We start from the raw sequence: 25048 nt of genomic DNA, 5'->3' as shown, positions 1-25048 counted from the left end.
AGGTAGTGAGTGAGCCTCGATGACTGAGCCTGGTGATAACTCGTGACTGCATCACAATCCATCACTCGCGCTATTCGGCCCAATCAACCGGTCCAGGGACACAACGTCCCGTCTTCCACTCTCCACCCTTAGTCTCTCTATCTAGTCAACACCCAACTTGAGAATGATCTCTTGAAAGTAGAACGTGAGACGAGTCTTAGGGTTTTTCAATTGAGATCGATGTCTATAGCTAATCCAAGCTATCTTATAGGAGTCCAGAGAAGACACCATCCCTCCTGACAGTGGGCCCTCTACTGTTCGACACCGTGACTTACTGCCTCGAACGGCACAGGTCCGAATTAACAGCATCATCCTCATAGCAAACCTACACTGCCACCCATCACCCATCATCCACATCCACCGATGGCTAGAGCCTCACAAACGTACCCTCCCATCGATCCCAAACCCCCATGCACATCAGTACAATCACGATGCCAAAAAAAAAAAAATGTAATGAGCCTAGTCCACCAATTCGGCTGTTTAGAATGCGTTTCTGGAAGCGGATAAGAACGGCACCTAGACTCTGAAGTAAAGTACTAAAGTAGGACTAGTGGGAAAAAAAAAATAGAAGCCACTGTTAGGCGTGGTCATAAACTATCACTCGACCCTCCTTCCTTCCTTCCTTCCTCCCGCGCTCCCCGCCGTTCCCGTGCACCCGCCTGACTGCACTGGTTCAGACGATATCTCCGCCCCCCCCTAAAGTGCACTGTCAAATAATTAACTTAGACACCCCATGTCTCTTTCGTGGAGAAAGACTACCGCTAGAAGCAAGCTAAAGAAATAGTAAATGCAACCAGTACTGGGTTTGCATCCACAGCAACCAGCGACACCCGACCTTAGAACAGGCCGCGAGGCACGTGTGTGGAGGAGATGATGTTTTTTAAGCGCAGGAGATTCGCCTTTCAATTGGAGGAGTTGACCAAAGCGTCTTTACTACTAGCATGCACAAAGAACTGCTCATAGGTATCATTGCACTTTACGAATTGGATATAACAGCGATAGCAATTGCAAGCTTTCAACAGGTTTTTATTACTCCCTACTCCTCACTCCTCCACTCCTTCTCATTCTTAACCTCCACACGCCTCCTCAAGCCCCCCTCACGATACTAAATACACATAGCATACAACAACAACACTCATCACGATACTAGCACACATCACATCACATCACATCACACCGCCCGTATCACTTCACACCACAGCACAGCACAAAGGACTCATATGTAAAAATAAAAAACACAGCTATCCACAGCCACCAGCGTACCATTTCGTCATAACAATCATAACCATCATGCATACAAAAAGATTACTCTCAAAGGGAGGATATAAAAAAAAGAAGAAGAAGAACAGAGCGGAGTTACCCCACACACCACCACACACACATACATATAAAGAATTACAGGATCTGCCACCACCGCAGATCCACAACGCGAAGCTAAACAGACAGAGAAGACAGAGAGTGAGAAAGAGAGAAAAAGAGGTGTTTGGGTATGAGAAGCAAGTACTAGTACTAGTAGTAGCGGAGTTAGGTATCAATCGTCTACCAAATCAAACTAACAAGCCAACCAAACAAACCAAAGAGTCCCACCCCCCCCCCCCCCCCAACCGTGAAATAAAGCGCCTCCGCCGCAGCAACGCAAGAAAACGACTGTATACAAAATAAGTAAAAAGGACCACGCCGCCCCCCCCACAAAAAGACCATACCCGAACATAGCAGTATGGGCGAAATAAAGAGGAGGAGGGGAGGTGGGAAGAAGAAGAGTTATAAAAAGTCAACTAATAACTAGAATAGAAAAAAAGAAGAAACCGTCATGATCAAACCCATCATCTACTCATATCATCAAAAAAAAACAAAAAACAAAGAGCACGCGGAAACGTTCATTTTTATCATGCCAATTGCCGAATGCCAGCCCTACCCAAGCCGAAGAAAGAAAAATAAACTCCCGCGTTTTTTTTTAAACATTTTCGCTGCTTGTCATATCCCTTATTCAACGTCTCTTCTCTCGAAAAGAACGTTTTCGGGGTTGGAGATCGTGTGCAAGTCATCATCTTTGTTTCGGTTCAACCAAGGAATCCTGTTTTCATAAATTAGCATTCGTTCCAAATTCTTGCCGAGAGTCTAATAACATACCAGCTGGTTCTCTTGCTCTGTCTCCTGCTCTTCTCATCCTCAACACCCTCCTTGTAGTCTCCACTGATCTTGCGGCCACTGCCCGATGTAGGCGAAACGAGCCCGTTGCTAACATTCTCTTGCACTAATCTCAATGGGCGAAGCTTGTTTCCAGCAATTGGTCCCATAGTGGTACCGTGGTGCGGGGGAGATGGCAGGCTGCGGCGCTCCCATGGCAAAGGAATGGAGGTTCCTGAAACACTGTCCCCACTCTCGGAAGTAGTAGAGTCAAGGCTGAGGTCAGAGTCGCGAGGACGCTGGGTACGGTTGCCGTTGTTGAATTGATCGGGACCGTAGAAAGTCTGCGAGCGGGGAGTAATCATTCCCTCTCCACGGTAAAGATTGTTAACAACGCTGGCACCGGAGTAAACAGCATCAGAGTGAGAGCGCTTGTGTGTGTAGCGAGGTGTAGAGCGCATTGATTGTGATCTTGAGAGGGATGGCCTGTCGCCATTGATGGAAGGGCAGGGGACTTCATGGATGGGGAAGTTTTGCGACTTGAAAGAGACGAAGTCCTTGAGAGCATACCAGATTCCTTAGGAGGTGCGGGAAGCGCCTTCTCAGTCTTCACAGCAGAGTCTCCAAGAGGAGCAGTCTTGTCCAGAATGGCCTCGGAATCCTTGTGTTGCAGAATGCGCTCGATGATGTTGTTGATGTACAACGACTGCGCCTTGTTCTGGTCCTTCAACGACTTGACCTCGCTCTCTAGCTTGCGGCACTTCTCAGTCTCGAGAGTCTGAGCAGCCTCCTCGAGCTCCTCGGCAAGGTTCGAAGCAAGGGAAATTGAATTCCTTGGCGAACCCTGGACCTTCTTGATAATGTGGGGCGACTCTGGCTCAGGCTCAACCTCAGAGAAGGCATTGGTAATGTAATCACCCCTGGGGAAGTCACCATTGAGAGCAGCAGAAGAAAGGAGAAGCTGGAAGCTTTCGTTGTCCTCCATCAAACGGGCGTTAGACATGCGAGTTTCCAAAAGCTGCTGCTCAAGCTGTTGAAGCTTAGTGCCACCTTGGTGGTCTGCCTCAGCCAACCTGATCTGAGCTTCAGCGAGCTCGAGACGAAGAGACTCAATGAGTTTATCCTTCTGGAGAACAAGGTTGTTGCTACGGTTAGGTGCAGCCATGTTATTTGAAGGCGCAAATCCTTGAGATTCATCAATAGAAGGCTCAGTGGCTACGTATATTATTAGTAACATTCATGAAGCTTTAGACGGGTGAAACAAACAAGTTTTACGGCTCTCCACAACCTCTGGCTCAGGCGACTTTTCGCGCTGAGCAAGTTGGTCCTTGAGGCGCTGAATTATGGTATTCAGCTCCTCTTCCCTTTCAATCATTTCCTCTTTCTCCTGTTGCGCGGCAGTTCTCTGTCCAAATCATTAGTCACGCCACCCAAGATAATAGTGAGAAAAAAGAGCAATTTACCTCTGCCTCGTAGATATTCTCCTGGTCTCTCTTTGCCCTCGTCAACTCCTTAACCTGGAGCTCAATACCCTCAATTATCTCATCCTTCTGATGCGCCGCCTCCTCCATCTTGATCTGCTCGGCAAGCGCATCCTCCAACCTGCTCTGCAGCGCCTTTACCTGCTTCGCATACTCCTCAGCGGCGGCCTCCGCCGCACTCTCGCTCTGGGCAAGCCTACTTCTCAAATCCTCCAACATTGCCGCATTCTCCAAGTCGGCCTCGCTCTGCACCTCGGTGGACCTCTTTGCGGCCGACCGAGCGCTCAGGGGCGAGGAAATGCTATTCCGGTGCGCCAAGGGAGCGCCATCACGGATAGTATTGCGACGGGCCGCAGTGGCAGCAGGAGCAGCCGCGCCGGTGGGAGTCGGGGAGCGTGAAGAGCCTCGAGCTGAGCCGGCGGAGGAGGATGCTACGGGAGGAGGCATGGAACGGCGGTTGAGCGGGCTGGAAAGGTTCGCCGGGGGTGGTTTCCGTGAGGAGGCCATGGCGGTGAATCAAATTCAACGGCTGGGTAATGAGGGGGGGGTGGGAAGATACACGATAGTGTTTATCAACAGTGGGGGATAAACACCGTTGTTCAGAAGTGAGGAGGAGAAATTGGGGGAGGGGGGTTTGATCGAACACCTGGCTTAAGTGTTCATAAAAGGGGGGTTGGGAGGAGGTTGTTGTTGTCGTGGTTTGGTGGGCTAGAGATAACCAGACAAAAAGGGGAGACTAGCAGAAGAAGCACCGTAGCAGCGAACAACTACTCCCCAAGGCCAGCGAGGGAGCGAGAGGGAGGGAGGGGAAGAATGGAGGAAAGAACAAATTGTGAGGTAGTGTGTCGTGAGAAGAAGTGATGAAGAAAGATGATAGGATGGTGAAGATGTAAGAAGGTGAGTGGATGAGAAGGGAGAGTTGGGGAAAAGAAAGAGAGGACTCTGGTGATGTGTTGGTTGGGCTGGGCTGGGCTGGGGGGGACTCCCTCACTTCGGGAAGTTCGCTAGTAGCAGCAGCAGCAGCAGTAGGCGAGAGAAAATGGTTGGTTTGTTGTGTTTGACGGATGTGGATATAGGAGAAAAAGGAGCTTGTGTCGAGAGGTACATGAGGATGTGCGTATGTATGTCTTTATGTGTGCTCCATGCATGAAGAAGCGTTGGGATCCCATACATACGTCTTCGACTGCTCTACTCTGGGCGCTACAGTGCTACTGCTACAGTGCTACATCTACACCTACACTCCGCGCCTCAGGGCCTCCTTTTCGGTGCAAGTACCACCCACCTTGCAAGAGGGATAGAACCCTCGCAACTGTCAAGCTCCCACTGCAAAACGAGCCCCATGTAAAAAAAAGTAGAGGTCGTGAACAGACCGCACTGCAGCCAAGCATTATTGTGGGTTAAGGGAAGGGAAGGGATTCGAAGGGGAACACCCTTCCCCCACTCGAATTATATGCACTCTACCGGCGATACCTAGACCGAAGGAAGCTGGCCGGCAGAATTCTCCACAGTAGGCACATGTAGGGTATGCAACCTGCCTGCCACAGTGCCACTTGCAAAAAAAATAAAAAAGGGCCCTACCTACATACATGTACATTCAACCTATCATAGGGAAGTACCGACAACTTGACCAGGCTGAAAGGTCTTTCCGTGTTTCGTTTAGGAAGCTGAGCGTATATGTACGCATTATCAAGACATTTTGCCTCCGGGTATGATAGGTAGAGTATCAACAAACTTTGAACTGTCCAGCTGTAGAGTCCCGTAGAGTACACGGTGGTAGAGTAGTACTGCTAGCTAATTCATGGTATAAATTCCACGGCTACCAATCTAATCTCCCTATCGACCCTTACACACTCTCTATGTGCAACCACCGGGATGGATCTTGTTTATCTAAAGTATCCAGGCACTCTACCGATATTATTGCCCGTTCCCATATTAACTGGAGCCCTACCTACCTAATCTTACTGGTAAAGAGTATCTACTCTGGATGAGTTGCCCAATAAGAATACACGTAGTAATATGATGGTAATAATAATTTGCATACAAACCCTAACCCATGCAGCCCTCTAATAATCGGCTACAGTGGACGGATGCGGATAGGATGAGAGACAGCTAACTCGGCGTACAGACAGCAGGTACACCCAGCAGAGAGTACCGAACCCGCGCACGGGGTAGGTGCCAGACCGCGTACCGTATGGCAGGCTCTGGCAGTTATCTACAGACAATGCACGATTGGGCACTCGCCGATGCATGGGATCTGACTACGCTGCACTACGCCCGGTATCGATTTCTTCCCCGGAGGCAGACAGCATGCCGAATGGACGGGTTGGATGCGCAGAGTGGGCTGTGGATTGGTGGACGGGTGGAATGCTGATGATCCAGAGGCAGGTGTGGGAAGCATGTGAGATTGTGAGATGAGGATGAGGGTGGGAGAGCGAGATGAGGTGGGATACGCATCCGGGAATCGCTCGACGGGACCTGGCAGATGTGTTGGAGTATGATGTACTTTTAGAGTATGTACTCTAGGTATAGTAGACGTAGGTGTAGATGTAGATGTAGACGGTATGTAAATGTATGTGAGCAGTGGTGGTGAAGTTCGAAATACCTACATAGACCTACATACACTTCATGTAGGTACAGGACTGGCCATCTCTCGAGTAAGTACATGTACTTCCGCCCCACCACCACAAGTTACAACCATCACCAAACCCCACACTCGCTCACTACATAACCACCACTAACCACTACCCGCTACTCCACACCAACCAGGTATCCTTTGCAAACGAAATACCACTCCTGCTATAGGCCAGTGGGTGGGCAAATAAACACCGATAAACAAACGATAAACAAACCCCAGAAAACGTATTCAAGATGCTGATTGGTCTCTGCGGCAGTAAGTATCTCTCTCGCTATCGCTATCAGTGCTATCTACCATCCTTATCACTATCAGCATCCACTATCTAAATATATCGACATCTACAAATATCAGCATCAGCATCAGCATCAGCATCAGCATCAGCATCTCTACCTACTCTCTCTACCTGCTCTCTCTATCTACCTCTCTCTATCTACCTACTCTCTCTAATCCACTAAAAACATCACCTCTCCTATAGGACCCCCCCACTAACAACCCCCAGGCATTTGTGCTGGCAAACACGAGATTGCCCACCACCTCATCCGCAACCACGCCTTTACAGCTCTCAAGATCGTCCCTCCTACCCTCCCCAACCCCTCTCCCGCCGTACGCTCCACCTCCACGCTCCCCACTCTCCCCGAGCACGTCTTCCCCACCGCCAATGCCCTCCTCGACTTCGTCACCAAGCGCTGGCGCGAGCCCTTCGTCACCACCGACATCTGGGACGACCACATCCTCGACATCCTCCGCGTGCGCCCCTTCTTCATGCTCGTTAGCGTCTCCGCGCCCCTCATGACCCGCTGGCACCGCTACAACGCCCGGTAACCCTCCCGCCCCCGCTCCCTCCCCCTCACTAACCCCTCTCCAGCAACGCAACCCAAGGCCTCCCCCCCATTCCACTCGACGAGTTCGCCGCCGCCTCCGACACGTACCTCTACTCCCCCCACGGCCTCTCCTCCATCACCGCACACGCAACCCTCTCCCTCCTCAACCCCGGCAGCTCGCTCTCCACCCTCCACACCGCGCTACACGCCCTCGACCTCACGAACCCGGAGCGCCTGCGCCCCTCCTGGGACGCCTACTTCATGCGCCTCGCCTCCCTCGCCGCGCGGCGCTCAAACTGCATGAAGCGACGTGTGGGCTGCGTTCTCGTGCGCGGCCACCGCGTCATCAGCACGGGGTACAACGGCACGCCGCGGCACCTCAAGAACTGCAGCGAGGGCGGGTGCGGGCGGTGCAACAGCGCTGCCGAGGGCGGCGTCGGCCTCGACGCCTGTCTGTGCATCCACGCCGAGGAGAACGCGCTGCTGGAGGCGGGGAGGGAGCGCATTGGCCATGGGGCCGTGCTGTATTGCGATACGTGCCCGTGCTTGACGTGTAGTATCAAGATTGTGCAGGTCGGCGTGGTGGAGGTGGTGTACAGTAAGGGGTACAGTATGGATAAGCAGACGGCGGCCGTGCTGGAGGAGGGGGGCGTGGTGCTGAGGCAGTATTCGCCGGTGAGTGCTTCTGTGGACCTGGAGAGGGGGGGCGCACTGACGTTTAGGGATCAGCCGAGGGACGGAATGGTATATCTGGATGAGGCCCTCTATAATTAGGGGACGGCGAAAACTCTTTGTATGCGTGTGTGATACCCCTTGCCCTTGAAGTAAATGAGAAAAAAAATGAGATCTATGAAGTAAAAAAGGTAGGGCTAGCTTTGGTTTTTATTGTGGTTGGCGGAATCGCTATGTGTGAGATGGAGATGCATCATGGGTGATTCGTTCAGGCCGTGGTTCTCAAATTATCACTCGCACTGTCAATGACTTTTTTTTTTTTACTACCAGAAGGACCTAACAACCAAAAGTAAACTACCACGTAAACACCCATTCGATATACTCCATTATGATAGATCTGTGTAGGTATCACCACTACGTCCAAATAAATAAAAAAGGAAATAAACATCATTACCTACTCTACGGTCCTACCTACTTACTCCTACCTCCCTGCACACAACCCCATCCGTAGTAGTAATACCTCACAACGCTCTTACTAAAAAAGATTGGATGATACCATCTAGGTAAAGTTCTTTTTTTCCAGGTCTTGGCAAAAGTGGGGCAACGCTTCTGCCCCGCCATGGGATTGAGATGGGGATTGGGATGGATGACTCTTTCCTTTCACTTTCCTGCCCTGGGTATATAGCCAGTCAGTCAGTCAGTCAGTTCAATTCACTCCCAGGCCTCAACTCAATCCACTCGCTCTCTACCACCCTACCACCCTACCACCCTACCACCCTACCTCTCTACTTTAAAAAACCTACCAATTGACCATTGACTACACCGCCAATGGCCTCCTCGAAACCAAAACCCACCGTCCACCTCCTGGACACTGTTGCGTGAGCCCCCCAATCCCCCAATCCCCCCCCAATCCCCCCTCGAAGCAGCCTACTAACACCCACCCACCACAGAGGCAACATCCGCTCCCTCGTCAACGCAATCGAGCACCTCGGCTTCGAGATCCACTGGGTCCGCACCCCCACCGACCTCCTCACCGCCGAAGTACCCCCACCCCCCTCTTCTCCCCCCTTCTCCCCACCCACTAACACCCCATAGCGCGTCATCTTCCCCGGCGTCGGCCATTTCGGGCACTGCATGAGCACCCTAACCGCCGCCGGCTTCACCGAGCCCCTCAAGGCCTTCATCGCCTCTGGCAAGCCCTTCATGGGCATCTGCGTCGGCCTGCAAGCGCTCTTCGCCTCCTCCGCCGAGTCCCCCGGCACCCCCGGGCTCGGCGTAATCCCCGGGAGCCTGCGGCGCTTCGAGTCGCGCGACAAGGCCGTCCCGCACATTGGGTGGAACAGCGCGACGCCCGCGGCGGGGGCGCGGGCGGGGGCGCGGGCGCGGGCCGTGTATGGCGACGGCCTGTGCGGGCTGAGGCCGCACTCAAAGTACTACTATGTGCACTCGTACGCGGTGCCGCTTGGCGCCGTGCAGGGGTCTGGGTGGGACGTGGCGGTGGGGAGGTATGGGGAGGAGGAGTTTGTGGGCGCGGTGGGGAGGGGGAATGTTTTTGCGACGCAGTTCCATCCGGAGAAGAGCGGGGTGGCGGGGTTGAGGGTGCTGAAGGCGTTTTTGGAGGGGGTGAAGGTGGCGCCGGGGTGGTGGAGGAGGAGGCGCGGGCGGTGACGGGGCTGACGAGGAGGGTTATTGCGTGTTTGGATGTGCGCGCGAACGACCAGGGTGACCTGGTGGTGACGAAGGGCGACCAGTACGACGTGCGCGAGAAGGCCGCGGCGGGCGGCGATGTGCGGAATCTGGGCAAGCCGGTAGAGCTGGCGAAGCGGTACTACGACGAGGGGGCCGACGAGGTGACGTTCCTGAACATCACGAGCTTCCGCGACTGTCCGTTGGCGGACCTGCCGATGCTGGAGGTGCTGCGGCGCACGAGCGAGGTTGTGTTTGTGCCGCTGACCATCGGCGGCGGCATCAGGGACGCCGTGGATACGGACGGGACGAAGGTCAGTGCGCTGCAGGTGGCGACGATGTATTTCCAGAGCGGCGCGGACAAGGTGTCGATTGGGAGCGATGCGGTCATCGCGGCGGAGGAGTACTACAAGCGTGGGAAGGAGCTGAGGGGAGATACGGCGATCGAGAGTATCTCGGGGGCGTACGGGTGCCAGGCTGTCGTGGTGTCGGTGGACCCCAGGAGGGTGTATGTTGCGTCTCCTGAAGCCACACCGCGGAACACGATCAAGACGGAAAAGAGGGGGCCGAACGGCGAGGAGTACTGCTGGTATCAGTGCACCATCAAGGGTGGGCGCGAGGGGCGTGATATGGATGTGCAGCAGCTGGTCCTTGCCGTGGAGGCCATGGGGGCGGGAGAGATCCTGCTCAATTGCATTGATAAGGACGGCACCAACTCGGGCTTCGATCTGGAGCTCATCGAGATGGTGAAGAGCACTATCAAGATCCCGGTTATTGCGAGCAGTGGGGCAGGCAATCCGAGCCACTTTCAGGAGGTGTTTGAGAAGACGACGACGGACGCTGCGTTGGGGGCTGGAATGGTGAGTGTTATATCGAGTTCTGGTTATGGGTGATGGTGGGGCTGACCTTTTTCTCCTCTTGCAGTTCCATAGACGGGAGTACACGGTAAAGCAGGTGAAGGAGTTCCTGGCAGAGAAGAACCTGGTGGTGAGAGAGGTGGAGGAGTATGATCTGTAGACAACTTTTTTTTTTATTCTCTTGCTTCTCGTTTTGTGTTGTTTCTGGTTTGCCCTTGTTTGTAGATATATCATGGAACTGCATGAGTGTAGCCCCAGCCGTGCATCTTCACGGCCCATCACTCGGTTCGCATTCTTGGGAACAGTGTTGAGTGGCTTGATTCTTATCTCGACAAAGAGCCTAACTATACATGTGGCTCTATATAGTCACAGACCGGATAAGTATCGGCATGGTAGTATGTGGTAATAGATGTCGAAATGCCAAACATCCAACAAATAGAACGAGATCGTGAAGTAATCTGGCCTGGTTGACAGCTAGGAAAGGGGGTCCAGTAAGTACCACATGTAGCTACATGTATAGTCGTAGATAAGAGGACAAGACCTAGACACGATAGAGCGTCGGCATTACCTGAAGCTCAAGCAGATGATGTTCACTTATTGGGGCCCCGCAATAAGTAGAATGCCCAACACGGAGCCAGTAGCCTTAACCCGCGCCAAGCGAGACTCAAGAAAGGTAGCCACCATCCATCAACCCAAGACACCTCCTAGGCTCCTCCGAGCGATATATTCATACCCTACATACATGATGTGCCCGTGTGTGCGCCCCTCCCGCACCAGCCAGCCAGTCACAGCGCGCAAGAGAGGGCAGAAGCTTTTGTGTGGTCTTTGTTTAAAATCTCTCAGCGACACAGCATAAACAGAGACCTGCTGTGTCCAATAGCAAGTGTGGAGAGCCAATTAGTAGGAACAACAATAGAAGAATAGTAGCCTCTTCTCCGTAGATACATACTGTACTGTAGTTATTCCGTGAATTTAAATAGCGACACCACACACCACACACCCATGATGGGCCAGGCCAATACAAAAAAACCCCGCGCCGAGCTGCACCCCGCCGATTCCAGCCAGCCAGCCAGCCAGCCCAGCCAACCCGACTGGCTCTGTCTCTCACTCTTTCCCCGGAGATCTTCACGCAACTGCAGACCGACCGACCAGGGCCTTCTCCCTGCCTCTCTCTGCCTTCATTCACCCACCCTCCTCTTGGCAACGGAACCAGCACGCGCCTCACATTACATTGTATATTCATTCACCCTCTCCCAGTTGCGTACTGTAGATATATATAAAAAAACTCTCTCCGTCTCCAGCCAGATCTAGACAGTACTTAGCCAGTATCTACACCGCCCGCCCGCCCGCCAGCCAGCCAGCCTGCAAAATGGCATCACCGGCACCCCAAAAGCCCACCGGCAAAAAACACGTCCGCCCCAAAGCCCTCGTATGTCGCGTCTCTGCCCTCTCTGCGGGCTGCTGCTACCCTCTACCCCCCCCCCCCCCCCGCGGGCGCCCTCACCCAGTCTTCAAGCCCAATACTAATTAAAGCCACTACAATAATGTAAACAGGCGCGGAAAGCATCCGTCATCATACCCTCTACCGGCGTGCGCATCCACCGGACGTCGACACAGCTACCGCGCAACTACACGCTTGGCCGCACGTCCGTTCCTCCTTCCTCCCCACCCACCCACTAGACCCCCTTGGCTAAACAAAAACAAAAAAAACTAAAACTAAACCACATACAGAAACAGCAACTCCACCACCTCCGCCGACGACACCACGCCGCTCCTCGGCGGCGTGCGGGGCGGCGGCGCGCAAGGCGGAAGAGGGGGAAGAGGATGGGGGAGTGGTGCGGTAATGAGCCTGCTCGACGGCATGGTCGAGTTTTTCGGGAGCCAGAAGGGGCACATGGTGCTCAAGTGCTCGTTTGGGTATTTCTTGGGCAGCTTGGCTACGTTAGTTTTTTCTTTCTCTATCCTGCCTGGGTCACTGGGCCACTGGGTGGTGGTGGGTTAGGGTGAGTTGGAGCGCTGAATGTGGACGGTGTAGGTTCGTGAGCCCGATTGCGGCAATGTTGGGGAAATATGATGGAAAGCACATGGTAAGTCCACTTCTGTAGAATGAGCGGGAGTGTAGTAGTAGGCAGTAGGCAATGGGCTAACGGTTTGGTTTCCACGGTCCACAGGTTGCAACATGCGCAGGTTAGTCCTCTCACATCGGTGATCAATGATCACAATTCCATTTCCCCCCCCGTTCCTACAGACGCTAACACACTGCGATAGTTTACTTTCATCCCGGTAGCTACATACTTCTCCACACCACACTGACCCGATTCATAAATTGCCACTACATACATATTACTACATTACTACATAGAGTAGAGAGTACTAACGCCGCATGATTGCAACCCAACAGCACGGTCTATAGGCGGTAGGTACCCGTCCGTCCGTCCGTCCGTCCCGCGAGTGCTACCGCATGAATTGAAGCTGACATACACGGGGGTTGGGCGCGGTAGGCATGTTCGAGGCGACACTCTACGCTCTGTGTGCGTTTGCGTATAGCACTGTTGTTTCTGTGGGGAGGTATTGTGCTACTCTACTCTATTCCTCTACTCTGGTTTGTTCGCAGTAACTGATGGGGTGGGATGGTGATAACAGTATGGGGCTTTCGAATCTGTTTGCGCAGCTGGATATGATTGAGCTTGGTATGCATTTCTATCATTGACCCTACCACGGCTTCATGAATTATGGCTGACAGGCTCCTGGACAGGCCACGCGCTCGTCCTCCTTATCTTCTGCGCCGGCGGTCTCGGCCTGATCGGGTACACCAAGCAGGCCATGGCCAGTCCCACCGTCAGTGTTGCCTGCTCCCTGGCCTCGATTGCGATCATCACCATCCTGACGAAAGAAGGTTAGTTGCACACACATACACACAACCTGCCTCAACTAACTTAACCACTAGGAAATGTCCAACGCGGCGGTTTCACGCTCGGAAAGATCTACCAGGTCTCTACGATTGTGGTTATGGCTATCTCGATATCTTTATTTCTGGCACTGACACTCTGGGCCACCAGCGCCGTCACAGAGCTGCGGCAGCTGATGATCAAGTCGACCGACTCCTTCTCGGACATGGCAAGTTCCCCCACTGAATGACTCGGCGGTGGTCTACTGTTACTAACATCAGTCACACAGCTAACAATCATCACTCGCTCCTTCCTCAGCGGCACCGAAGAAGAGCTTCTCGAGCCGCAATTCGTCAAGGCCTCCACCAGTCTCCGCACCGTCTTCGTCCCCCTCATGAAGAACCTCCGCGAAGCCAAATACGAGCACTACGTCCGCGGCACCGAGCGCGAATACGTCCTCGAAAAGAAGATCGTCGAGTGCATGCAGCGCCTCGCACAACACATCGGGGGTCTCCGCAGCGCCGCCTCCACGCAATTCGGCCTCCTCTCACAGGCGCAAAAGCTCGCCGCCACCGCCAGCGCAGGCACGCCCGCGCCCGGGAACCAGCAGCGCGTCACGGGCGAAGGGCCACAACTGTTCACGCCGCCAGACCACGACTCGTATCTTGCCGTGCCGGAGCCGCTTGAGTGGCCAGCGTCGGACGCAACGAGCATCGATACGCAGCAAGACCCGACGGCGCCGCTGACAATCTTCGATACGTTTATATTCCACCTGGGCCCGCCGATGAAGTCGCTTGCGTACACGCTCAACCTGATGCTCGAGGAGCTGCCGTTCTCGTCCTCGCACCCGATCGCGTCGCACACCATCAAGGTCAACCCCGCGTTCAGCGAGTCGCTCAAGAAGGCCGTGGAGCTGTACTCGGAGGCGCGCATCGAGGCGCTCAACACGCTGTACAAGAGCGAGGCCGTGACCAAGGAGCGGCCGATGGACGAGGCGGCCGACGTGGAGGAGATTGCGGCCAGCTGCGGGTATTTCAGTAGCTGTCTGCTGTACTTTGCTGAGGAGATGGGCCGGTTTTTGAGTCTGCTGGAAGAGTTGGAGCATCTGCAGAGGGAGGGCGGCAGGACGTGGGAGTGGCTCAAGTTCTGGAAGAAGCCGGCCGGTGCGAGGAAGCAGCGGAATGATGTGGAGGAGCTCGGGGCTTCAAAGTTGAAGGCGAGGAATACAATCCCGAATGTGGCCCCAGAGGCGGAGGTACCGTTTACGTATAAGCTCTGGAAAGCTATGAGTGTGCTCCGCCGCGATGAGATCAAATTTAGTATCAAGGTCGGCGTTGGCGCCGCCGTGTATGCGCTCCCCGCCTTCATACCGTATACCCGTCCTATCTACTCCCACTGGCGCGGCGAGTGGGGACTTGTCTCGTACATGATCGTCATGTCCATGACGCTTGGGCAGACCAACAACTCTGGCAACCTTCGTGTTCTTGGCACCATCTTTGGCGCCATCTTTGCGCTCGTCGCCTGGGAGACATTTGGCTCGAACCCGTATACGCTCAGCATCTTTGGCTGGCTGGTCTCAATCCCGTGCTTCTGGATTATTCTTACATGGAAGCAGGCAACCTTCGGGCGCTTCATCCTGCTCACCTACAACCTTAGTGTTCTGTACGCCTACTCCCTCTCCATGGCAGACGCAGACGACGACGACGACGAGGGCGGTGTCGACCCGGTCATCACGGAGATAGTACTCCACCGCTTCGTTGCCGTCACCGTCGGCGTCATCTGGGGTGTCTTTGTCAATGTCGCTGTCTGGCCCATTAGTGCCCGCCAGCAGCTGCGCCGCGGCCTGAGTGTCCTCTGGCTACGTATGGCGCTGATCTGGCGCCGCGACCCCCTCAACTCCCTCATCGAGGGCGAGAGCGATAAGAAGTACATGAACATCCACGAAGAGCACGCGCTCCAGAAAGCGCTCCTGCGCCTCGGAACATTGGTCGCTGCCGCGCCCCACGAGCTGCGTCTGAAGGGACCGTTCCCCGCGGCAGAGTACCAGAAGATCCTGGCTGCGAACCAGGCAATTCTGGATGCATTCCATGGTATGAGCGTTATGATCATGAAGGACCCGAAAGCGAACAGGCGCGAGGCGGATATCTTAGAGTTTACAATGAAGGAGCGCGTGGACCTGTGCGCGAGGATCAGCCATCTGTTTTATGTCCTAGCGAGTTCTATCAGGCTGGGCTTCCCACTGCCGGAGAGACTGCCGAATACGGATCGCGCGAGGGATAGGTTGTTGGCGAAGCTGTATGCATATAGGCAGCAGGTGAGGGGTACGGAGGGGGAGAGTGATGAGGATTTTGCGCTGATTTATGCGTATGGTGAGTTTTGTTCCTTTTTGATTTGATCTTGGAGATTGTGAGGCTGATTATGTATAGTCCTTGTCACGGGAAGGATCTCAGAGGGGGTGTATGAAGTGATCCAGATAGTTGAGAGGCTATATGGTGTTCTGGAGGAGGAGATGCTGGAGATTTAGGTTAAGGGGTGTAAGTATTATCAAGTGCAGTGATGTAATTTATAAAATTGTTCTTATGGTTATTGTTATTAGCATTAGCTTTGTATGATGGAAAAGGGGGGCAAATACATATGTATCGAAAGATTTTTTCTCTAAAGGAATTGAGCATATACGAGAAGTTACTTCTTATCAGTGGCAGTTATTAAGGGAACATGGGGAGTGTGGCATATTGCATGTGTCTGAGTGAATGGGGGCACCACGTTCCATGTTGTAGATCAGCACTCCTGGTAGTTGGTGAAGAAAGAAAGAGATGAATTGGTGATGGAATTGGTGATGGAATTGGTGAGTTGCCCCACTGTGATGTAACTGTGAGTATTCACCTCTGCAGCTGTAAGAATGATGTAGCAGGAATCAGAGCTCCGTTTTCGTCCCCAACCTTGCCCGTCTGAGGATAGTGCAGGCCCCCTTGCCGGGTAACCGCGAAGCTTATCTCAACCTCACCTTTCCCCCGTAGCTCACGAGCACTCACTCACCTCTCCCGACAGCACCAACATAAATCTATCGCATCCACAACCCACACCCGCATCGTGACCCCCCATCCGCACCCCCCGCACCCTCCACAAATCATCAAAAATGGTCGATATGGATGCCCAGACACCGACCAGCCGCCCGACATCCAGCTCGGCCAGCACAAAACACCCGGGCAAACAGTCGGCGTCAAAGGCAGCACCTCCCCCACCCCCGCCGCCGCCGCCGGGCCCTCCGGTGGTGCCTAGAATCGATCTTGAGCCAATGTATGATGCGCTCAAGCGCGCGATGGGGAAGGAGGCGTGGGCTATCTATAAGGAGGCGCTCAGCGGGTATCTTACTGGTCCGTATTATTATTATTATTATTATTATTGATACCTCCCTTACCCCTCACCCCTTATCTCCCCCCTATCAGCTTGATGAGGAGGAGGTATGCTGATTGGGTTGGAATTGGTGGGTTTTCTAGGCCGTTTAAACCAGGAGGAGCTCTCGCGCGCGATCAGCCCATTCGTAAAGGGGAATAGCATCAGGATGCACAACATGCTCTTGGTAGCCATGTATGGGAACTCGATGCGCGATCTGCCGCCGACAGATGTAGCGGCGTGGGTGTCGGCGAGTGATAAGCCGAGTGCGATTGCAAAGATGCCGGCGGGCGATGTCAACGAGAAGCGGCTGAAGAAGGAGGTGATGGCCATCTCGGCCAGGGAAAGGAGGAGGATTAAGGAGGTGCCTTCGGCGGTGAGTATTGTCCTTCCTGGGCGGGGGGTGGTGTTTGTGGTACGGGGGTGCTGATGGGATGGGTGCTAGTTGGGTGATGTTGAGGATATGCTTGGGAGTATGCTGCAAGAGTACCATCTGGCGAAGCAGGTCAAGATCCCGGAGGCGCTCCCGCCAATGAGCGCCGGACTCACAAAGACAAGTAAAGTTTCCCCCCTCCTTCTTTCTTTCCCTCCGCCCGCTCTCCCATCTGGATGCTGACAGCCACAGATTGGGACTCAGAGATCAAGCAACGCTACACCATGCCACTCTCCTCCGAATCCGGTGAGTTCCCCGACATCGAAATAATCCGCCAGCGCATGAACCCCATCTGCTACGAAGAGGGCGTCCACGGCGGCTGCACCGCCGACGCCGCAAACTTCATGAACGTTGCCGCCGAGACCTTTGTCAAAGAGATTCTCTCAACCATCATTTCGCGCGTGCGCTCAAACGGGCCAAACTACGTCCAGACAGACAAGTACCGCAAGCTCGCGCCCAAGCGCAAGTGGACTGCGCCGACGGAGCGCAGTCTGCTGGGTATGCATGATGTGCGGCTGTCGCTGGCGCTGGGCCATAATCTGCTGGCGCAGCTGCCGCTGAGCATGAAGAAGATCATGGCCGGTGGGTGGTATGAGAGGGACTATGAGGTCGATGCGGAGGAGCAGTATGTAGGCCAGGTGGATGTAGAGGGGTGGGAAGGCGCTGCCGTGGATGATAGGAAGCAGCTCAGAGGGCTGCTGGATGATTGTTTGTCGGTGGGGGTGTAGAAACCCTCTTTGACTGACCGGCTATCAGTAATTCCCCCCTCCCCCTTTCCCCATATCATTTATTCCAGTTCTTTTTATGTGGAGTTTTGTTTGCGTTCCTGTTCGGCTTGGTATATAGTTCTTACCCCCTCGATTTCCACCAATTAGTGGCATTTTTCTTCTATGTCTTTCTTTCGCCCCCTCTCATCCTCCTTATTATTCCCTATTCTCTCCTCTTTTACGTACGGCGTTTTATCTTGTTATTTTTTTGGTTTGGGTTTGGGATACCACTTGTCGGGGTGCTAGGAGGAGTTTTTTTTCTCTTTTTCTTTCCATCTTTAATTTCCGTTTACCTTTTCCTTTTCCCCGCCCCCCCCTCCCCGCCTCATCCCAATCCTCCTCTGGTGGTTGGGTATGGCACGGACGGACCGGGCCCGAGTCTTGAAATAGAGTTTTTTAGATTCAATAAATCGGAATATTCATGTGTTTCTAGCTCCTCGAGGGTCGAGTGATTGACTGTGATCGAGGCTTTCGGTGCGTGGGCTTTGCCGGTGTGTGCTTTTTGGAGCGGATAAAGTGTGATATGTGGGTACGGCTTAGAGAGAGAGGGGGGGGGGGGGGGCTGGTTTAGGTCGGGTAGGTTGATGGTCCCGGGAGGAGGGGATGTGTGTGGTCTGTTGGTGGGCGCGGGCTGGGCTGTCCACGGATAAGCTTGTACTGTGCTCGTAACCTATGTTCAGGCCGTTCGTGGATAGCCCAACTTTATCGACAAGCAATGTTGGATGTTACGGCCAATTCACTGAATCCGCCATTCACGGATGGAGGAGATGATACAGCTGAGCACAAATGGTAGTTCCTCAGTGGGAGAAGAACTGCGTCTCGCCACCACCACCACCCTCACTAGACTTCTGTTCTTACTAACCATGAGTCCATGATCTACATAATACTCCCCCACAACCTAGCGCCAGTTTGATCTCGAACGTTCAATGTCGTTGGTGACTTTAACGGAATTATACTGGAACACCATTAATTTCAGACTGTCTTGGATGTAGTCTGGGGGTGTGGCAGTGTAACTACTCTTTCTGCGGGAAACTATAGTTCACCCTGTCTCCAAACACCCCCGATACTTTCTGGTAGCGCTGCTCCTCAAAAACCCTAGGAGGAGGAAAAAAAAGTCGGTTTACATTTATATTGCGGCGCGTCTCATTCCAAGGCGCCGATAGGCTAAAGTCGGATCATGGCTCAGGCCACTGTTGGACAGCCCGAGTCCAGCCAGAGCCATCTTTCCCTGGCTACAAACTGCATTTAGTCCATCTTAAAAACAATGGCATGAGGGAGCATTTTAACAAGTAACCAAGGATCTTTTAGGTTTTACAATTGTGTTCTCGAGTCTTTAATAGTAGGGTCAGGGGGCCAAGGTTGCATGATGCTGGATGGGCATGAATAAGCCCATGTTGTTAGACCAACCAAGTCTTTGCAACTATGATGGGCTGAACTGATAGCTCTCATATTTCGGCTTGGGCGAGCTCATCGACGCTCTTATCACGATCCAAGTACATCTGGAAATCCCAGAGGACTTGCACATCCTGCAGCACTTGTAACAGTAAAGGCACAGCGCGGCTTGAAGCTATTATATAGTCGCGGAAAATATTTGGCTTACAATGCCTAAAGTATGATGGATTATATATAAACCATGGATAAATAACACTAAGAAAACAAAAGTCTATGACTTGAAGGCACACTCTACTTGGCACGGGTTGACTTGAACATTTTGATACACTTATCAAAAAATGCTCTCTCCGTCACAAAACAAACAGCAGCTAGGCACACGCCTAAAGCACCACCCATCCCAATCTCTTTGATCAGTCCGCCCTCGCTCGCTACCACGCCCCTGGATACAGCACCAATGCCGACCGAAGCAGCCACTAACACTCCACTTGGCAGAACTCTAGCGAGACTCCACTTCTCACCCCTTTTCTCGCCCTCATTTCTGCCAAAATATCCACCAATGAACACCAGACTCCATACAATCCTCAGAGACATATTTGCTGCATTCGCCGCAACAAGCCCTTTAGCTCCCCATCCCAGGGCGGATAAAAACAGCCATCCGATACCAGCGAACATGAATGAGAAACCAAACATCCATCCACTCTGTTTCGCTAATTCTGTCTCGGTTGCAACAGACTGCACGAAAGCTTCAGTAACACCATTTATAGCCAACAAGGGGATGTAGTAACAATAGCTTGCTAGAACTCCACCTGCGTCGCCGTCTGACCATCGAGAGCCAGCAATGAGCTTGAGTGCGAGAGGTGCGAAGGGAGGGCCGAGAGAAAAGAAGAATAATGAGAGTAGAGAGTACAGCTTCATGATAATGGCTAGGATATTGGCTCCAGATGTTACGCTTTCTGCTGAAGGCTTTCCATCAGGGGAAGATGTAGAAAGAAGCTTCGCAAAGAGGTTACGAGAGGCCTCTTCTATCGGCTGGAAGAGCATGCGGGCGATGAGAGATCCATAGTTGGATGCCAGGGCGTAGGTACCCTGTGAGTGTGCCGAGGAAAGGGCGGAGAGGAGGACAGTATCAAAGTGGGTTAAGATGTGTTTCAACGCAGATTGGAGCCACATTGATGTTGCGAGGCGAGAAAGGGGCGCGTGGAAGAGAGATAGGTGGTAATTGACATCGGGGCTAACAAATCTTAGCACAAATTATACCGAGTGAGAAATCATGAAGATAGCTCTGACTACTCACGAGGACTCAATCCTTTTCAATCCCATACTAAAACCTTCGGTAGCAGAGAGCTGTAACACACGATGCCAATAGGCACCCAATAGTACAACTGCGTATCCAAGCTGTCCCAATGCAAAAGGTAGAGGACCAAGCCCGCCTTCAACCTTTGCAACACGGGCTGCGTAGACGGTCAATCCACAGGTCAACAAACATCTAGTAAAAGCAGCTGAAGACTCGGCTCCAGCGCGGAGTTTATATAGTAGCTTTTGCTGTGCGAGTGCAAAGCATGGCTCTGAAAGGAGCTCTACCAATGTTGCTAAAACGTATATAGCGATCGACTCGCTAAAGAACGGCTGCTGCGCCGTCTCCGTTGAAGCAGAACCCCGCGAGTAGAATAGGGCCAACGCCCCCGCAAACATAATTCCCATTGGTATGGTAAGCAAAGAAAGGTTGACCAGCGTCTGTGATTGCGCAGCCGGTGATCCCTCTTCTAGTAAGCCACCAACCTTTGTATCCTTCCCGCTCTTCTTCTCTGACGTAGTCTCAGCTCCATGTCGTTGCAACGCAGTTCGTAAAGACTCTCGAGAAAAGTATAAAACACTGATCATGAGTAGCTCGAGCTGCACACTGATCCCTAGAAGCTCTGGAGAAAGGAAACGGAGCAGAACCTGGTTGACGACGAAGGTCAAAAGGCGAGAGGAGAGCTGTAAAAGTATCAAGAACTTCGCACCCTCTGCAGATGCAGAGAGGAGGGATTTGCGACTGGCTTCCGCCTGGGGCTTTGAGAGTGCTGGATCTTCTGCGGCCATGTTAAGGTCGATATGGCCCTGCTTGCTGGATAAAGTGCCCTGAGGTAACGTGTTGTGGATTTGAGGTGTTGAGGCTCAAAACTGGACCCTTGAGTGATAGTGGCTTGGCGGAAGTGTCCCGACGTCATGCTACTAATCCTTCACGAACTTTGATGTCACCAAAGATCTAACAGACACTTATTTAGGATAGGTAGGGTACCGGGAAAGTCAAGCCATCTTGGAGTTTGGGGGATGTCAGCACCTATGAAGCTTAATCAACGCAAAAATCTAGCTTCGGCTGATTTCGGCCGAACCAGGTCGCATTGAGGAGCGGGGAAGGATAATATTAAGAACTATTTGATGATTGATAATTGTATTAGCTGCAGCAACTAACATGTCTTCATGGCTTAGTTGGTTAAAGCGTCGGTCTCATACTAAAAATATGACCAATTCATCAGATTTGGACATCCGAAGGTCGCGAGTTCGACTCTCGCTGAGGACAACAGAAAACTTTTTTCAACCCCAAACCTCGCAAGAAATTTTTGGGATAGCTGATTTCTGTTCTTTTCCATCGTTGCTTCAAATTCATACATACAGTATCATTTCCTCCTATAACTTATCAATAACAACTTGATTAGCCTTGAGCCTGGAGACAAACCTAGTCGTTGATATTTAGAAACCCGGCGGTGTTAAGCTCCTGCACTAATACATGTAGTACACACCGGGGATCGGCCATATTTCTAGTCGGGGAGGGTCGGTTAAACTTTGACATAATAAAAATGGATGGGACCTTGCAATTACTGCTGAATTTCACCTAGGACATCATGAAGTTATCTCAGAGTTATAGTATCAGATATAAGCTACAACATAATTGCAACAACACGCTTTTACCACCACCTAACTCATCCAGTTGACCATTCCTCCTGCGCGAATGGATCCTTCTTCCACTTTGACCATCTAATACAAACCAAAACGAAACTGATACTGACAATGACCAGAAAAAAACGCAATCAACAGTTAATCCAACCAATTAAACCAAATACGAGCTAGACAACAATAAATATAAGAAATGAAATATTCCACATCCTCTACCTTTACCAGCACACTGAAAACCGACCAAAACCCAAATCGAAGGAAAAATATTCGCCAAGCCTTTTATGTTCTCACTCCCGTCGAAAAAAGTATATGGAAAAAAAGTTAGGAAAAAATAAACACCATCACAATGGTTAGATGATTATAAGGTGCCACCAAAGCCAAGCAAGAGGTCTCTGGCAATCTCAAAACTCAAGAAGCTACTACCAATGCTGGGTGCAACCTTCAATAGATTAGGCAACAGCCCTTTATATAATCCTTTAGGACCTTCGGCTTTAACAATGATTGTAATGGCATCCCACAGCCCCTTGTACTGATATCCAATACCGGACATTGTGTTAACCTGGAATCGCCGACGGAGCACACTGCAAAGCTTATTAGGATGTCGTTGCCAAAGTATGCAAAAAACCAGGGTTTGCTTACTCAAAAGGATATGTGACGCTCTGCGCAACAGCTCCCGAAATGGCCCCGGCAGCCAATTTCCCTAAAGCAGAGGGATTCTGCTCGCCCTCGGGGGTCATGAACTTCCGCATAGCCTCATAAGTCGCAAAATTAATCCCGACATATGGGGCAACCCCAGCAAGTGTTGGCCCAAGGCCTCTGTAGAGTGAAACCATACCACCCTCGGCGCGGTACATTAACTTCATGGTTGCAAACATTCCGGGTAGCTTTGTGTCAGGTCTCCCTAGGCTTGCAAAGGAAGCAGACTGAATTGAGAGACGTGTCCGCACGATGTCTAGTGGGTATGTGGCGACTGATTACGTAGAATTTAGAAATAGACAAAGAGTGAGGTTATTGGGTGAGACGTACCGACGGAGGTGATGCCAGCCATTGCACCAGCAGTGAGTCGACGAAAAGTCCCAAGATCGTTTGAACCCTCTGGAAGTAGTAACTGCAAATAAGAGATTAGAAGCAGATTTCAGTATTAGGTGGTATTTCATCAGCATCATACCTTTTTATAAATACCATAGCTGGAAAACTGCACGGCAGAGTATGGTACGATTCGGATACAATTGGTTCCATTACCTCTGTCTTAAAGTTAGCATAAACCCCTAAAAAGTGAAGCTCTTTATTTCCTGTCATCCCGGCTCAAGCTCAGAACTTCAGCCTCCGAAATCCCAAAGTCCAGGTTGTTAAGCGATAAGAATTCGACCCACCTCATGAATCCCCTCCATCCTTCTTCTCTCCACATTTTCATCAATGCCGGACCCACGCCCTGATAGGATTGATTTCCGGGTCCTTGTACTTGGAAGAGGATCTTCAACCTCTCCAAAGGACTGACAACAGTCCTACTGACAGCGCCAGCAACTCCTCCAGCAATGAATGACGCCGTAACTGGCTGGCCAACATATGATCGCAGTGCTACCCATGTCTCTTTCGGTGGTGGGATGAGACCGGGAGTGGTCATTGAAGATGAACCGGAATTGACAACAGGAGGCTATAAAGGGATGAAAGAAAGAATTGGGGATCAATTTTTGAAATTTAAAGTGCGAGCATGAAGGAGGGAAATAAAAGAACTTACTTCCGACGTTGGGACAGCAGGGAGCTTTGGCAAGCCGGAGGAGGAGGGGCTAGCATCTTTGGGGGCCGACATGGTGAGGGAATTCCCTTCTATCGCGATAGAGATGATACCAAGATTAATGGGAGATGGAAGACTGCGGTGTTCTAGATGTGGGGAGGGAATTGGCAGTAGGAGCAGGTGTTGATGGGGGAGGGGGATTTCAGAGGAAAAAGGAAAGTGGAAAGAGCCGCGTTAGAGTTAGGGTCCATTCAATAGTACCGATTCTGGTAGCAAGGGCACGGTAGTATTAACGAAGCAGCGTGCAGAAGGTGTCGTGCGTGGTGCAGCAGTGTTCCCGGGAAATCCCTAAATAATTCAGCTTCGGCTTTCGCTTTTTTCGCAGTGCAGCAGCAGCAGGAAAAGAGGGAGAATATATAAAGGAGCGTTTATAATGAGATAGATTGTTATATACGTAGAGTATTCTCGCAGAGCAAGTCCCTGAAAAGTAGACCAAAACAGGAAAAGCCTGGGACAGAAATAAACGGGCAGAACGAGAGACAGTGAAAAACGGATTTGGATTGGACAATTCAAGGGAATAGGATCTAAACAAGGATTGTGTGGCTAAACGATTTGGTGTGGCTGGTTTGTGGCGCCTCGACAACTAAAAGGACTTATTTCCCTGAGAGTTACGTAAAGTTTCTGTTTTGCACTTAGCTGGGCTTCTCGACTTCTCCGGCTTATCAAGATTTGTTTGTGTGTGCGTACGGTGGATAGAGAAAGCACGGGGTCCTTCAACCTCTCTGCCGTCATCCCGGTCGCCACCTCCACTTCCCCATCCTGTGCATAAAAGTTGCATCTTCCTCCTCAAACTTTCTTCCTTCCTCGTGCTCTGTCATTTCCGGGCAAACATCCACGATCCAAACCAAATCCTAATCAATCAATAACGCTCAATCATTCAATCATGTTCAAGAAGATTGCACCCATTACTCTCTCTGCCCGTATCATCTCGGGCTCTACCTTAAGGACAACCGCCCCATTGGCCCGTAGTGCGGCAAGAGTTTCTGCTCCGGTGATCTCGAGGAGAAATTATCATGAAAAAGATATGTTCTTCCTAGCATTCCATAAGACTCTGTACGAGATTTTGTACATTTTTTTTGATATATGGATGGATGGACAAAACCGCTGACATTGATTTTTTCTTCA

At 51.9% G+C, this 25048-nt stretch overlaps 7 protein-coding genes across 7 annotated transcripts; 4 read left to right on the top strand and 3 right to left on the bottom strand.

Annotated features, from left to right (window-relative positions):
- Positions 1–2022: 2022 nt before the first annotated feature.
- LAJ45_03982 (uncharacterized protein) lies at positions 2023–4154 on the bottom strand (the record flags this gene model as incomplete). Its single annotated transcript, XM_046113564.1, has 6 exons — positions 2023–2113; positions 2170–2536; positions 2737–3039; positions 3100–3381; positions 3433–3571; positions 3630–4154. 6 exons carry the CDS (start codon positions 4152–4154, stop codon positions 2023–2025), a joined length of 1707 nt encoding a protein of 568 aa, XP_045973293.1.
- Positions 4155–6515: 2361 nt separating this feature from the next.
- LAJ45_03981 (uncharacterized protein) lies at positions 6516–7877 on the top strand (the record flags this gene model as incomplete). Its single annotated transcript, XM_046113563.1, has 4 exons — positions 6516–6537; positions 6782–7100; positions 7148–7778; positions 7833–7877. The coding sequence occupies 4 exons, from the start codon at positions 6516–6518 to the stop codon at positions 7875–7877; spliced, it is 1017 nt and encodes a 338-aa protein (XP_045973292.1).
- Positions 7878–8603: 726 nt separating this feature from the next.
- LAJ45_03980 (uncharacterized protein) lies at positions 8604–10478 on the top strand (the record flags this gene model as incomplete). The annotated part of the gene is made up of 5 exons (XM_046113562.1): positions 8604–8653; positions 8726–8816; positions 8871–9374; positions 9425–10321; positions 10386–10478. The coding sequence occupies 5 exons, from the start codon at positions 8604–8606 to the stop codon at positions 10476–10478; spliced, it is 1635 nt and encodes a 544-aa protein (XP_045973291.1).
- A 1209-nt stretch (positions 10479–11687) lies between these two features.
- LAJ45_03979 (uncharacterized protein) lies at positions 11688–15730 on the top strand (the record flags this gene model as incomplete). The annotated part of the gene is made up of 13 exons (XM_046113561.1): positions 11688–11747; positions 11873–11964; positions 12050–12259; positions 12354–12405; positions 12490–12505; positions 12587–12601; positions 12720–12734; positions 12820–12886; positions 12962–13008; positions 13074–13214; positions 13266–13435; positions 13496–15575; positions 15633–15730. 13 exons carry the CDS (start codon positions 11688–11690, stop codon positions 15728–15730), a joined length of 3063 nt encoding a protein of 1020 aa, XP_045973290.1.
- Positions 15731–16342: 612 nt separating this feature from the next.
- On the top strand, positions 16343–17760 carry LAJ45_03978 (uncharacterized protein; the record flags this gene model as incomplete). The annotated part of the gene is made up of 4 exons (XM_046113560.1): positions 16343–16580; positions 16704–16975; positions 17045–17156; positions 17225–17760. 4 exons carry the CDS (start codon positions 16343–16345, stop codon positions 17758–17760), a joined length of 1158 nt encoding a protein of 385 aa, XP_045973289.1.
- Positions 17761–19482: 1722 nt separating this feature from the next.
- Positions 19483–21273, bottom strand: LAJ45_03977 (uncharacterized protein; the record flags this gene model as incomplete). Its single annotated transcript, XM_046113559.1, has 2 exons — positions 19483–20422; positions 20486–21273. 2 exons carry the CDS (start codon positions 21271–21273, stop codon positions 19483–19485), a joined length of 1728 nt encoding a protein of 575 aa, XP_045973288.1.
- Positions 21274–22486: 1213 nt separating this feature from the next.
- LAJ45_03976 (uncharacterized protein) lies at positions 22487–23938 on the bottom strand (the record flags this gene model as incomplete). Its single annotated transcript, XM_046113558.1, has 6 exons — positions 22487–22709; positions 22768–23098; positions 23155–23236; positions 23297–23372; positions 23502–23782; positions 23867–23938. 6 exons carry the CDS (start codon positions 23936–23938, stop codon positions 22487–22489), a joined length of 1065 nt encoding a protein of 354 aa, XP_045973287.1.
- Positions 23939–25048: the final 1110 nt, after the last annotated feature.

The sequence above is a fragment of the Morchella importuna genome (assembly GCF_003444635.1).
Source record: "Morchella importuna strain M04M26 chromosome Unknown Morimp01GS009, whole genome shotgun sequence".
Taxonomy (NCBI): Eukaryota; Fungi; Ascomycota; class Pezizomycetes; order Pezizales; family Morchellaceae; genus Morchella; species Morchella importuna.
Note: the sequence above shows the minus strand (reverse complement) of the source record. Positions and strands in the feature narration are given on the sequence as shown.